Source organism: Chelonia mydas, chromosome 2 (assembly GCF_015237465.2).
Source record: "Chelonia mydas isolate rCheMyd1 chromosome 2, rCheMyd1.pri.v2, whole genome shotgun sequence".
NCBI classification, from domain to species: Eukaryota; Metazoa; Chordata; order Testudines; family Cheloniidae; genus Chelonia; species Chelonia mydas.
In genome coordinates, this window is record NC_057850.1 from 239,325,061 (window position 1) to 239,340,434 (window position 15,374).

General features: G+C 37.4%; 1 protein-coding gene across 5 annotated transcripts in view; it reads right to left on the bottom strand.

Annotated features, from left to right (window-relative positions):
- The window catches only part of WDR37 (WD repeat domain 37), a 64,655-nt gene that overhangs the window by 44,148 nt on the left and 5,133 nt on the right, over window positions 1-15,374 (bottom strand). For 2 of the 5 annotated variants that reach the window (XM_037891016.2, XM_043541498.1), the window contains 2 exons: window positions 8,523-8,700; window positions 2,586-2,682 (listed from right to left, as the gene is read on the bottom strand). In XM_037891016.2, coding sequence (XP_037746944.1) covers window positions 2,586-2,682; window positions 8,523-8,660 — 235 coding nt within the window. In that variant the 5' untranslated portion in view covers window positions 8,661-8,700. Of the gene's footprint in view, window positions 1-2,585; window positions 2,683-8,522; window positions 8,701-10,051; window positions 11,654-15,374 lie in introns of all 5 variants that reach the window. The other 3 variants (XM_027830995.3, XM_043541500.1, XM_043541499.1) reach the window with 3 other exon arrangements.

Consider the following 15,374-nt stretch of genomic DNA (forward strand, 5'->3'; position numbering starts at 1 on the left):
TCCTTCTGTATGCTGTTGATTTGAAGCTAGTGCATTGCTGAAAATCAAAAAGATACTGAAGGGCAACAGCATATTGAGTAACTCATTTTATTCCTAGAAGTATCTTAATTAAGATTAACTTATTTTTAAAAGAAGAATTCGATGTTTGTACTATACATTTAATGTGTTTCATTCAAGTGTTCCATAAACATTTACTGTAATACAGAAGTAGTTTTTGCATGTAAGCATAAAAAACTATGTTCACAACATGAATGAGAATCTCAACAGCACCTCTGATACTGTGTACATACAGTATTGGACAATTTACTTTTACCATTACTTCTCTAAACCACCCAAACTAACCATTTGTACTATACAATTTTTTATAAGCAGGGCTGGTAGCACCACTAACTAAGGTTACCCAATACTTCCTATGATAAAACACAGTTTTCAATGTTTTATACCTTTGCCAAACTTAATTGCTTGGTGAAGTTTTCCATGCCTGGTGTCTGCCTCAGGCTAAAGTTTATTAGAAAATTTCAGCCAAAATGGTTCAGCCACTTCAGAGAACAAGGCCAGGGAAAAATATGTTTTGCCCAACTTCAATTATGAGAACTTTTTCTTTTAAAAGCTCTTACCCCTGTGTTTTAGAGCAGAGACTTGAAATTTGGCAGAGTGGCCTTTGTGCCAGGGATGTACAGTTTGCTGTTTCTGTGAAAATCCATCAACATTTGGCCAAATTACAGGCATTTGAAAAAAAATAGCAAGTTTGCACATACTCAGTAGAAAACTAGATTTGAGCAGCTAAATTCCCTGAAGATTCCGTCCACAATGGGCAGTCTCCAGCCAAGAAGTGAGCAGGACTTTCCCTGAAACCACAGCTCTGGGTTGCTGGAGGCTGTGCCAGGTCTGCGCACCTAAACTGAGATCAGGGACACTCTCTCCCCTGTGCTCTCAATGACCACTCTGCTGGGCTCAAGCAGCATGGAGGAGGAAGCTGGTTGATTTGAATGTAGAGGGAGACAAAGCAGACCTGTTGGTTCAGTAGAATTGGCACAAGGAGCCCAGGGGGAAAGGGAGGAGGGACTGGCTGGACAAGGAGAGTAGGACTGGGAGCCAGTAGGTGGAAGAGGAGACAAATCAAATGAGTAACTGGGGAGAGAGCCCAGGCAAGGAGACTGTGACAATGGGTGCAGGAGCGTGTGTATGAGGAGGGGGCGGGATGGACACTGAAATTAGACACGGAGCTTTGGGATGGGAAGCCAGAGGGGATGGGGAACATGCGTGGGACGTAATGGTAGGCCAGGGCGGGGACAGAGATCAGATGAAGAGCTGGGAGGGGAAACTGCGACTGGCTGGGCACTGGGGCTGGAGCCAAGGAGCTGGGAATGACTGGGCAAAGAGACGGACTGGGATTAGAAGCCTGAGTGGAGAGTGGGACTAGCTAGATGAGTAGAATGGAATTGAGACACAGAGCCAGGGTGGGAAAGAGAGAACTGGAACAGCGACAGATGGGGTCATACTGTGGGGGAAAAGATGGAAGCGCACAGTCCCCTCCAGAGTCTGGAATGGAACCCAAGACAGCCTGGTCCCATCATTCCTCTGTCGTCAGCAAATACCTGCAAAACCCACTGGCAAAATGTCCCATATTCCCCTCTAGTGCTAATTCGCACAGAGGATGGCAATCTACTATTGCTACCAGTTACTCCTAATTACAAAGGTGTGTGTGGTGGCTCTGAAGGTTCCAACCCTGCTGATGAACGATGTGGGTGTCTACTAGATGCCACATTTTTTTTTCTGTTTGCTTTTTAAAAATACCAAGAAATTACACACACAGTGTTCAAAGAACTTTACGGCTGCAGAGTTGAACACTCAAAAGTTAGGAAATATCAGAATTAAGGTTTGCTGTCCAAGCTTAATTTGATCCCTTGTGTATATGCATTATGATGCAGTCTTAAATTACATGATCACATACTTTTTTTTCAACCAGACCCTAGGCATTTCCCAACTTTTGAGTGCTTGACTTTGCAACAATGGTCTTTTAATTTTTGTGTGTGTACAATATATACTAACTAATCAGAAAACCCCAGGTATTGAATAATGCTAATATATGTATTGTGAATCCTCTTTACTAAAGTAGCCCACACTAACAAAAAATAACTAGAACTATAATCCCATCTGATCTCACAACCTAATCAGGGTTACATCCAATTAATACCCTGATTGGAGACCTCTAAGAACACCTGTGTCATGCAGGAAGCTGTAGCGCTGATATGGGAGACAGCAGGCTTCCCTTTGAGTCAATACTGAAACAATTCCCCAGTATGGTGATTAGGAGCACAATGCTGTCAGAGTTCTACCTTTCAGGAAAGACACCACAGGAGTCCTAATTCCTTGTAGAAAAGATCCCAAGGCATTTTTTCAGAAAAGGGGCAGACTCCAATTTAGGGATATGATTTTAGGCGGTTTGTAAATCCTTCCCAATGAAAAGTCCTAAATAAGGGTACATTACTTTCTAGCATACAGAGTATTTTATGACCACAATGAATCCTACTATAATATAATTCCCTATAGTTGTTTTCAAATTTTAAGAAAACCATACTCACATTCCAAATTTTCAATATAAAGGTTTTCAAACTCTCGCTCTATTTGCCCAAAAAGCTCCAGAAGTGTATTCCGAACAGATGAAGGAAGTTTAGTATCCTAAAGGGGAAAAAATGTTAACACTGATACCAAGTTTTAAGTTTACTTCTTAAAAAACTATCGGCAGTTAATTCTGTAAATATTGCAGTTATGATATAATATGAATGTTGGGGTGCTGAGCACCAAAGACATTTGTTTTAATAAAGAAAATCATTTCTGAACATTAGTTTGTTAGTAGAGCATTTAAATTATTTTTCTACTGTAGCATGCTTATATTTTCACTTAGTCTGATGCTGAAGAGTAAGACAAAATATAGTACTTTACTGTGGTGACCTGAATTTTTTAACTGGTATTTTGTTTAAATAAAGCTATTCAATACCTAGTAATTTATAGAACTTACAACATCATATATTTTAATTTCTTATTACATTTTTAATAGAGAAAGTCAGCAGATACATGGGCAAAAGTAAAAACATTAATTCTTCAAGTAATTTTAGCTGTAATAATTAAAAGCCTGAAACCCCAAGACTTCTTGGAATCACAAGTTCAACTGCTGTCAACTCACACCCTCCTGGCTGCATGAGATTTTTTTTTTATTTAAATTCCAAAGGAAAGTTTGCTTTTAACAAAACATTCTCCAGCAGTGTTGGCACCCCAAATAATGCAACATTATGATAACTGGAAATTAAATTGAAGAGAAAGGAGTTTATTTTCTTTGTCCAAGATAAACTTTCAAGTTGAACTGAAAGAAAGAACAGAAGCGGAGCCAACGTCCCTGCATGTAACGTTTCTGCACCAGCCCAAACACAGTGTAGCTGAAAACCGGACTCCATTTTCCTCTCGTCTACAGCCTTTGATATCACCATCCTCCTAATTACCCAAGTTTTCAACTTGTGATTCTATTCAGGTCTCTCCCTATATATATAGGCTGTAAGCAAGTCACATCTGATTTCCTGACATCTCAAAATCTCAGTCATTCACACCTCCATGGCTAAAATTCTTGCTTCCTACTGACTACTACAGCCCCTTCTTGCTCTGCTCAAATTCATGAAAAATGCCATAGCTAAAATCTTCTTTTCCACAACTAACACCACCCCCTCTCAAGTCTTTCACTGGTCTTCTTTCAGTGTCTACATCAAAATTTCCTCATTCTCAGCTTCAAGATTTTGCACAGCTATCCACTGCCTACCTCTCTGTTCATTTCTTCCTACTCCTCCGCATTACCTTCACTCTGTTCAAGTCTCCTGTCCCACTGTTCCTTTTGTATCATTTTATGCTACCTTAATGCCGTCTAAATTCTCTTCATTCAAATCCCTATTTAAAAAAAGGGAAAGTTGGTGAGTTTTTCCCCAAAACCTACCCAGGTTAATCACCATAAGAAAATTATTCTCCCAACTTTCAGCAAAAACACAAGTGTGAGTGGCGCTGAAACCTAAGTGTAGCTTCCCAGACCTAACTTAAAGGAGAGGAGATGTTTACTCTTTCAGAAAGAGCTTTTTCACCTAGTAATCTGGCGTCTTCAGTTAAACAGGTTTCAACAAACAACTCAAAGGTATAAACAAAGTATCAAATTAAATACATACAAAACAAAATGGGTTGCCAAACTTCAAAAAACATTCACTTTGAACAGTTAGCTATCCTGGCCACCCATCATCCATCTCCTCTCTCCTTTCATCTCATTATTTCTAATACATCTCCTTTCTTCCCTACAGATCATCAAGACTCTTCTCTCCATAGTAAATGCAACACGTTTCTTTACGCAGTATTCAGAACTGAATTCAAACAGATGAGCTGGGATACTTCCCTGTATACACAAATGTGACAGTTATTCAAGAGAGGAAGGGTGTTCTTGTGGTAAAAGCACTGGACAGGGACTTAAATGATCTAGGTTCAATTCTAAGCTCTGCCACAGAATTCCTGTATTGACCTTAGACAAATCTCTTGTTGTTTCATCGGCCCATCTGCAATATGGGGATATGTAGTACTTTTCTCCCACTCTATGTCTTATGTATTTAGATAGTAATGTCTTTGGGACAAGCAATTTTCTCACACTCTGAGCAGTGGGATTTCTATGTGCTGTTCATAATACAAATAGTTCTGCTTCCAAGGCCTTTAGCTGCTTTGCTGAGAGGAGGTGAGTAAACCAGAAGAAAGTAGGTAATGAATCAAAACGATTTAGCTTCTTTAAAAGATATCATTTCACTTTCATCAGTTTTATAGGACATTTTTTGTTTCATCAGCTTTACAGGACATTCTCTCAGACATGCTGGAATCTCTTTAGATAGAGTGAAGCTGAAACAACTGTCTGTTGAAGACAAACTACTTAGAATTGCTAAATACAAAAGTGTACTAGAGAAGGAGGATTATAAATAGCCAGAACAGAGTGAAAAACAGCTATACACAGTGATTATGCAAATCAGTTACCTAGACTCAATGAATTGCCTATTTGGGGCAAAATTGTGTATTTATGTCTGTTAAAATATCCTTGCACTACGGATGAGACATTTCTCTTTCCTTTCTTCTGTTGTTGATATTACACAATAACGGAAGGTGAGCTATTAATTGTGTGTGTTATATTTTCAGTTTGCCAGTTGTATGTTTTATTTTAGAGAAGTTTTCACTAAAGTGAGAATTATTACACTCACAAGATATAAAGCAGCAAATTTAGTAATACCTCTGAGTGCTTTAAGCATATGGGAAATAATTTCCATAGCTCAAAACTCTGAGCTCTTAAACCACAATCATCTGCCTGACCAGGTGTTCCAATAGCCAGTAAAAGGTAAGTAAACTTAAGTTTCTCCAAAGGTACATTTATCAGACACTCCAAATGGTGATGTCTCTGGAAAATGGGAACTAGCAAGACATGTTATAAATAGGATAAAGACCACCAAGTGACAGCATCTCTTAAATCCACATAAACCTATGTCAATGCAATATTAAGGCTGAAAACTGAAAATAATCTAACATGAACTCACCTACAGGAGTTATCCTGTGCACACGTGGATAAGTTTAGGTTAAAGTATGCAATACATGCAATGTAGCCACAATTACATTGAAAACATTAACTAACTTCCAGACTCATGTTTCAATGTGCAAACCTCAGAACGGGATTCATCACAAAACATTTTATAAAAAGAAAAGTGAAGAGGCAAAATCCAAATTTGTAATCATTTAAATTTCAAACCTCTGCCTCTATTTCCTATTTTAAGAAGCTACAAAGAGCACATTGTGCAGTCTGGTTTCAAAGTGGTAGCCATGTTACTCTGTATCAGCAAAAACAACGAGGTGTCCTTGTGGCACCTTAGAGACTAACAAAATTATTTGGGCATAAGCTTTCATGAGCTAAAACCCACTTCATCAGATGCATGGAGTGGAAAATACGGTATGCAGGTATAAACACACAGCACATGAAAAGACCCCCCCAGTTAGTAAGGCAACTCCCATCTTTTCACGTGCTGTGTATTTATACCTGCCTACTGTATTTTCCACTGAATGCATCTGATGAAGTGGGTTTTAGCCCACAAAAACTTTTGCCCAAATAAATTTGTTAGCCTCTAAGGTGCCACAAGGACTCCTCGTTGTTTTTGATTGTGCAGACTGTATCAGGCAAAAGGAAAACAGAGCCAGGCAACAAAAGCAAGTGGGTGTAGTCCCAGCTTCTGTTGTGAAGATGACAATAAAATAGGAGCACTCTAAAATTTAGTTCAGGACCTATCTACTAGCAGGGAAAAGGGCACTACCAACAGGCTGCATTGTCAGCTGCTTCAAAGGCTGTTTCGGAGAAAGCCTAAGCACTCAGATGAAAGGCTGAGGATAAAAGGCTCCCCAAGAGGCAACAACAGCTTACTTCACTTGGTGGGGAAGTGTACGCAACCAGGAAGTGAAGTACGTAGAGTCAGCAGTCACTGAGGACAGAGCAAGTAATACTGGAGAAACCACTATAGAACAGAAAAATCTAGGTTGGGGGGAAAAAAAAAAAAAAAACCTTTTTGGGGGTGGGGGCAGACGGGGGATGACTACTAAATTTCAGCAATGGAACAAATTACCATATATTTTCATAAAATAATAAAATTTCATCTAATCGGGATACCAAGGGGATTGACTTGATGACCCAATATACGTGCCAACTTTAATCAACCTCTAGTCTCAAAAACTACTTCGTTTTTTGTACAAACAAAAAACGTCAGAATTTAATGTCCCAGCACTATCCATGACAAGACAGGACCGCGGATAGACAAAAACAACTGTTAAAGAACGGAGACAAATTAATCAAGTGTGATCTACAAACAAACTTATACTGAAACAAAAGATGTGAATTTAAATCAATTTAGTTACCTTTAGTGCAAGTTAGCTAAAAATAACTTGAATCACTTTTACTGTGAAATAAAAGTGTCCACACACAGACTTGATCTGAAATAATCTGTTTTATAAAACAGATTTAATTAAAAGTTTGTATGTAGACCAGCCATTAGACAGTGTCATACAAATGTGCTTGTCAGCAGAATTTAGCAAATTTACCAGGAGCCTACAACTAAAGAAAGAGCCCTAGTCAAGGTCCTTAACCTAGGGTTAAAATGTAATGTAGACACTCAAGCCCAGGGTTCCCCGACACAGGTCAGCTAACTCAAGTCCCACTAACCCTAGGCTGACATTGTTGGGCAGGTATACCCTTAGCTTAACAGCCTGCTAACTGTTTGTATTCTTTGATATTAAACAAAACTTCCCATCTTTAATTTATTTTAATATTTACCATATAAAAATACAAAAAGTCAGCAGCTCTTAACCTCTCAAGCTTTGCCCTTGTTGTCCTGGTTGCTTTTAGACCAATGCCTGGAGTAATCCAAAATAACCTTTCTGCTCGGCCAGTATCTCAGCTGTCCCTTATCACTGCTTGTTTAAGTCAGGAAGGAAGGTAAGAAGATAGTCTCAGAAAGGACATTACCTACTCAGTACTTCAGAAAATATGAGACAAAAATGGATGTTTTATATAATGAGCTGAAAAAATACAGACTAACTGTAAGGTTTAACTTTAAACACAGTGAAGGTTTCTTTAGAAGTAAGTTACAAACTAATCCAAAACTTAGAAAAAGCTAGTTACCAACTCTAAATGAGTAACATTATGGGCTTGATTACAAGGATTTTTGCTTCTGTCTAGCAAAATGAAGCAATATACCTTTGTCTCCACAGAAAGGGTAACTTTTCAGAGAGCCTTGCACAGTTGGACCTGTTTTTCCTTTGAAGATTTGTGACTACAAAGTAGTTCATGACTTCTTTTTCTGATATTTTGTTCTTAATATTTCAAAGTCATCTCTCCTGGACAATCCAGTTAGAAATCTGATATTCTTTGCCAAGTCCATATTGCCCAGTATATGAAGTTAATGGCTGTTTGGAACTTAATTGCATTATGTTCTTCCCACCCCATTTCCTTACAAATTCTACATTTGTACTGGAAGAGTTACTAAAGCATTCAAAATCACTTCAGGTTAAAATGGAGTCAAGTTTGTATCTGTTACCAGAGCTCTGGGCAGGTAAATGAAAGTTACACAAGAATCCTGGATTTGTCATTCTCTGCCCTAAAGGACGTGCACAATGATCTCATTTATACTTGAGCTGATTTGTACAGACTGTTTTTAACACGGCTTGATTGTTAAAACCAGTTTCCCAATAAATGTGGCTAGGCTATGTTCTTAGGGGCATTTATTTTATGGAAGGGTATTACAGCATAATTTGTAAAGTTTTCCCATTAACATTTGTCCACTTAAAGTTCCAGTTTAACTAGATATTCTTCATGACTTAAGTCTGTATTTATTTTTCTGTACACAAAGAAATAAGACAGTTCCATTATTTATTTGTAAAGAGTTTTAAGAAGTTAGTTCTTGAATATCAATCTGTTCGTTTACCTGCCCTTCCAACATCTCTCTTTGCAATCCCGTCCTTTCTTGCTCAGAACTGTTGGTTCTTCGTATAGAAAGACTGTGTGATTTGCGCTTCTGCTTTGCTTGCCGAGCAGTTGCACAACTTCCACTTTCTGTGGGCATTACTTCAAGGAAATAACTTCACTGAGGTGCCTATGATAAACTAAGGACAAGTATTAAGCATTACAATTTGCTCTACGTAACAGGCCACAGTAAGAAGTATTTCTTGGAATGGAAACATTTAGGTCTATTGAATTCTAGTTTTGTTTTAGATTTCATTAAGCCCTTCCAGGAGGGACTGATTTCTATTAAAGTTACAGCTGTAATTTAAGTAACTAATTTTTAAGATTTTAAATATATGCATCTGAATAAGCAGAAGTAGAGAATGGAATCACATTACACTGCACTTTTTCATTCGTTACTAACCCTCCACAAAGTGAAAAAAATAATTTCACTATCTTGTGATAACTAACCACTTTCCAAATTAAAATCGAGAGATAGCTCCAAAATGCTTCCAGGAAACAACCAATATTCATATTGTATTTCACTGAAACACATGCAAAGTTAAAACCCAGCTGGAAAATGGAAGTACAGGGACTTGATAATTGAGGGACACTGTCAGGTTGCAAAATATATAAAACCACGGTTTGTTCGTCTACACAATTCCATAAGTGTGCTTGCTTTTTACCTCTAATGATAGTAATTTAAAGTAAGGTTGAAAAATTTGAAAATCTAGTTTTTCAACATTCACTCAGCTTGTAGAGAGAGACTAGCCTTGTCAGTTTCACGTTTGTTTATAGTCAATTTCATTTAATTTTTAATTAGTTAAAACATTTCTATAAATATTAGGTTTCATAAGGCTGTTTAAACAAAAGCCAAGTTATATACCTGACAGTATCTCTTCAACTAAATTTACTATGCATGACCCACTGTGTTTCTCAATTTAAGAAAATCAAATTATTTATTGCATAAACTATTGGAATATATACTTTGTTGTCAAAAATTTAGTTTAATTTTGAAAAAAATCCAGGAATTATAACAGTTGTTTTAAAACTGGTTTCAGTATCAGTTTCAAAACATTTAATTTTGTGCAATCTCAGTTTTACTATAAAGCAATTCAAATAACTTAAGTTCTCACTGATTTAAAACTTTGTTGATAATGTAACATTGAGATAACTGGAAAAATATTCATTCTCCAGCCTTAATGATTTCTGAAAAAGTAATCACAACCCAAAGAATAGCTGCAGTAGTCTGCAGAGCAAAAGGAGAGCAGAGTTGGCACAGCTATTAAGGTTGAGCTATTAACTAAATTTCCTAAAGAAGTTAATCAGAAGAAAAATTACATAAGATCCATGGCCATCTCCAGTTTAAGATCTGCCAAAATACTGAAGCTTGAGCAAGCTAGGAATGAGCACCATCACACTCTTTACAAGATTACATGTTAACTCATTTGGTTTTCAGCATTTTTAAATCCTGCATTATCAAATATTCAGCCAATGACAAAAGTAACTTACTGAAAATTATGGACTAAGTAGACAATGTCCTTCAAATTGCTTTGATTTTTATATATATAAATAAAAATCAGTGTAAAAAAACAGTCTGCAGTTAAAAAAAATCTGATGGACTCCAACCGTTAGTTAAGGCTTGAATGCTTGCTCTCGCTCTCTCTCTCTCACACACACACACACTCTCTCTCTCTCCTTACTTAAAATACAAAGATTATTTTTAGAGGTTTTGGGCCCCTTGATGTATCATCTGTTCTAGGAGTCCCACTAAACTTCCAGTACCAAACCCACAATGAATCTAAAATAAAACCCAGGCTACAACAGTATCTTGGCTTCACTAAAATGCTTCCACTAAGTCTCACTGGGTACTTCGCATTGCCCCCTTACGCTCTTTTATCTGTGGTTTATTAGAAGGAACTAGTCACAACCAGGTTCACAAAATCATTGGGATGCAAGGAGGAGGGAGAGAACTGTACTTTTGTGTAGGATGTTTCTCATTTCACCCAAAGTTTTTTTATCACATAAAAGGAAACTTAGTTACATATAAAAATAGGATTGATGTAGCAAACAACTCTAAGATAGACCCAACAATTTATTTTCATCAGTTTGAAATGTTTCACTTCGAGTCATTGTCCTTGATCAACAAGGATGTCTAGAGAGTTGCATTGAGGTTACGCTACTCCCTTGGCTTATTAAAGGTATTTCATTTTGGTAGGTTTTTACAGACTTTACAACAGTCCTTTCTAGACTTCTTTCCCCCACTAGTTCTGGCAACTGCATACCCATACATTTTACATTGGAAAAAAAACAGACTAATAACTTGATACAGTCAACTGGGAGAAAAAAAAAATCATTTCTCTCTGAAAAATGTGTACCTACTGTTACACATATTACAATAACTGAAAGATTAGAGGAAAACATCATTTCTCTATTATTTCAGCTTATTTTGTCCACATGATAGCATTCTAACACTTTCACTGATGATCAGTTGCACACTCTCTTTCTCATGCATCAGCACAACCACAAGACTCATGCACTACTCTGGAGACAGTTCACATGCACACTCTTCCCCAGCACTTGCATGGAAGTGTTTACTAGTACAGCAGCAGCAAAGCTGACATTGAAGAGGCAGCAGGCAAGCATGTGCATAGAGAGGGAGGGGAAATAGAAGGGACCAGCTTAAGTACATTCAGAGTTGTTGCTCTCGTGCCCACCATAAAAACCTTTAGTAAAGGAGCAAAAAACAACAACAAAAACCCCAATAATTTAAGATTTTTTTTTAAATTTAAATAGTATGTGTTGGTTTTAGATTTGTTTAAACAATTAGCTAATTCAAACAGTCAAGTTGACAATATCCCTTTAAATATCCGTATGAAAACATTTTCAAAATTGTAAAAATGATTTTTTTAGTCAAAAAGGTAAACGTGATCACAATATAAGCTACATTTTCTATGATGTAGGCTTTACAAAAAATGTCTTTGGCAATATGATCCTACAGCATAAAACAATAAAGGTGCTCATTACTGGCAGTTACCTGGATGCCCCTTATTAGGTAATGCTTTCGAACAATTAAAGTTACCTGTCCAGAGTATCAGTGTCATGTTACATATCCTATGAAAACCATATTAAATATTGATTAGTAAACAGCACATAAACCGAAGTCTTTCACATCTTTAGCAACTAAAACATGCCAGACTTAAAAAAATAACCGCACGTCAATACTAAGCACCGTATTTGACCCAAACAAGGAGAAAGACTTAAAATTGTCAGGTTATATAGTTAGTCTGATTAGTCAAGTTATTGGTTTTTTTTCCTGCTGATTCAGGAAGTGGTATCAATGGTTTCTGAAAAGAGCCATACCCATCTCTCCTCTGCTGATAGAGCTACCTGGCTGAAGAGCCAGCATGGGTCAATGATCCACTTGCCTCCTGAACCCTCGTTCCAAACCAAACAGAACTTCTCAAAGCTAATTCTTAGTGTAAAAGGGGGACAGCTGATCAGGAATAAACAAACAATCTGTACAGCAGCAGGATCTAATAATGCAATATTGTTAAACAGCATTCTAGCTGCATTTTAGAATGCTAATACAGATGTACTACAGAATCAGCACAATGAGTATCTATACTCATTCTGCCAAGAAGCTTCGGACAGCTCAAGTGTTACAATAAATGCCTGGATAGTGTTTTCTCCCACAGTGATTTCTCAAAGCCTTGACATAATAAAGATGTGTGTCCCACTCATTTGCTACCAATCAGCACAAGCAGGGACAAATGATGTACTCTGGAGAATAGCCTAGTTGTGAATAATCACCTATTCTTACAATGCCATATTATTCATATATTTCAATTATCCTTTTTTGATACAACTAATAAACATTTTAAAATGTGAGAAAGTAAAGCCCTATCACCTACCGTTCTGTGATAAAAGTTACCATATATTGACTCAAATACAGTATTTTGTTAGAGTTGGAATAAATTTGTGTAACAAATTATTGTTGTGCTTTATTGGACTATGATGATGAAACAGCAGTCACTAATTCAAATTAAGGTGCAAACTAGTATTAGACTTCCATTCTTTTCAGAAAGGCACTTACTGCAACAATCAACCTACTCTGCTTGCATGTTTCTTCCCTGTTGTTCAGGAGTTGAACAAGTTGTGTAATGCAAGGAAAGAATGCAAGGGGCAAGCTTGTTGCTGCAAGCCAGAGAGGAAATCTGTTTTAGGAAGTGTCAGAGTGCAGATGAAATGACTAAAGCACTGCAGCTCCTTTTTTGTTCGTTCAAAAAAACAAAAGAGTTGGGAAAAAACATGGAGGAGGTCAGGGAGAATGAAGAGTTTGCAGCAAGATCTCTTTTACCTAAGAACCAAGTTCATTTTCCTCATTCCCTGCTCAATTTTGTTAAATTCTATCTATATTGATATTGAATACTTTAGAGGGAGATTTTCAAAAGCAAATAAGGAATGTAGTAGTCCCATTACCTTTTGCTCCTAAATCCTTTAAGTACTTTTGAATATCTCCCTATCAAACATTAAGTTTCAGAATAACAACTAGCAATTTTAGTGTGCAGTACATAATGAAGTAGATCTGAAAGTTTCTTATTGTTGAACAGGAGGATAATCATGAAAATGAAGTCCGATTAAACAGATTGATTTCAAACACTTTTAAGTCATTGTTTTCCCACAGGTCATGTTTGAAAATAAGAGTGATTAATTATTTTTTGGCAAGCCTTTCATTGTATGTGACTGATTTTGAAATTAACAAAAATTTTTAATTGAATTCCTAGCTTATGCAGTTATGTTCTCAGTGTCCATATAGCTCTAGAAATTAGTGGGAACACAACGCTTCCATTTTGAGGTACTCTGTGAACACTTTATTTTCGGGCACACTGAGCACTCGCAACTCCCTCATGAATTCAGTGGGAGTTCCAAGCGTTCAGCAGATTTGAAAGTCAGGCCAATTGGCTTTTTAGGATAAAAGAATAGTTGTTTCTTCTAAATAAATACACATTTAAACATTATACCATATTAGATATCATAGTAGCAATGCTAAAGCGAAGGATAATCATTGTAAGGGTGATCAAATATTTAATCTACTTGACACTTATTACAAGACTAATTTAGTTTCAATATACATTGTAGCATATTATCATTTAGAAAACAAAATTATAGACTGCAACACAAGCACTATCAATTTCAACATTACATACACAATACATTCATTTAATTATGGCATAACTAACATTGCAGTTTTCTTTAAAAACCAGACAGTGAAAGTGTAAACTCTCAATAGCTATTGTGACAACATATTTACTTGCTATATCAAACTACTACATTTTTTCAGTATTCTGTTACTTTTAGAAGGGTCAGAAAGGAACCTCTCCAGGGATTGTAACTGAACTTCCCATTTGGCCAGCTGACAAATTACTCTGTTAAATGCCATGACTTGAAATGCCATGGCTGGAAAAGTTAACTAGGCAGCTACCAGCCAGAGGACTCAGCCAACTAGACAAGGGCCGATGTGAAAGACAGTAAGAGAACCCACTAGTGAAGTTCAAGAGCAATGTACTGGTGAAAAGCCCAGCCCTCATCCCCATGTTCTGAAGAGGCAGTAAATACTGCCCCAGATCCATCTCAGGGCTCCATCTCTCATTAGCCTATCTGAAATCTGTTATCCAACAACAATTATGTGGATCCCATCTTCATAGTATCCAAGTGCTAGATAATTATATGGAAGGTAGGGAATTATTATCCCTATTTCATAGATGGAGAACTGACACAAATGGGAGATGAAATTATTTGCCCAAGGTCAAACACAGCAAGTCTATAACTGCGCTAGGAATTGAAAGTAGGTCTCTTAAGACTCCATCTAATGCTCTACCTCACATGATATCGACTCAGTGCCTCCCACTATAAAGCAAAGTGACACCATCCTTTTAAATGTATGAATTTATTCTCTCTCAAGGGATTATTTTTCACCTGGAATAGTAATACAGAACTGTTGAAGACTTTTTTAAAAAATATGGTCTCACAGTGCAGTATCTAGCCTCTGACAACAGCTAGACCTAGAAAATGTAAAATGTTGATATACTGAAGGTGGACAAGTCTCTAAATCTACCCAGTAGACAAATTCATAGCACATCTTTATTGCTTCAATTTAACAAACAGAAATAAAGCTCACCTCTCTAAGTACAACACTGGCTATCCAACAGCACACTAGTTCATATTAATCATATTTTCACAGTGACCTGATAACTTTTCTTCAGTGAATCGCTGCCTGATATTACAGTAAGGTATGCAAGTGGCCTCCATGTTATTTCAACAGATTTTAATTCCTTAGAAAGATACAAACTACCTCCCTCCAAACAATTCTGGATGTCTCAAATTCATGCATCACAATGCAAATCTAACAGTAGGGTACAGTCTTCTTGTAAATCAAATGGAAAAGGGCTTTTTTTTTTTTATGGCTACAGCTATCTGATCATCAAGAAGCAACGAGGAATCCAGGTGAACACAAAGACTATGAGTATTTGAGGAATTATTATTCTTATCGGGTAGAACTTAAGCATCTCATTCATGGGCCAGGACCTCACTGTGTTAGTGTAGCGGGGTGGTCACCCCTCTCCGGCCCTGAAGGGGTTAAAACAGCCCTGGAGAGGGCTGTGGCTGGGAACAGCTAGGCTGATTGGGGGAAGTAGCCACAGCTGGGGCCACACCCCAATCAGGCCACAGCTGGCCCTATAAGAGGGCTGAGGTCCAGGAACTGTAAAGAGTCTCACCCTAGCCCTGGAGTGGGAAGGGCTAGCTGCCTGGGAACAAGGTACCTAGAGCCAGA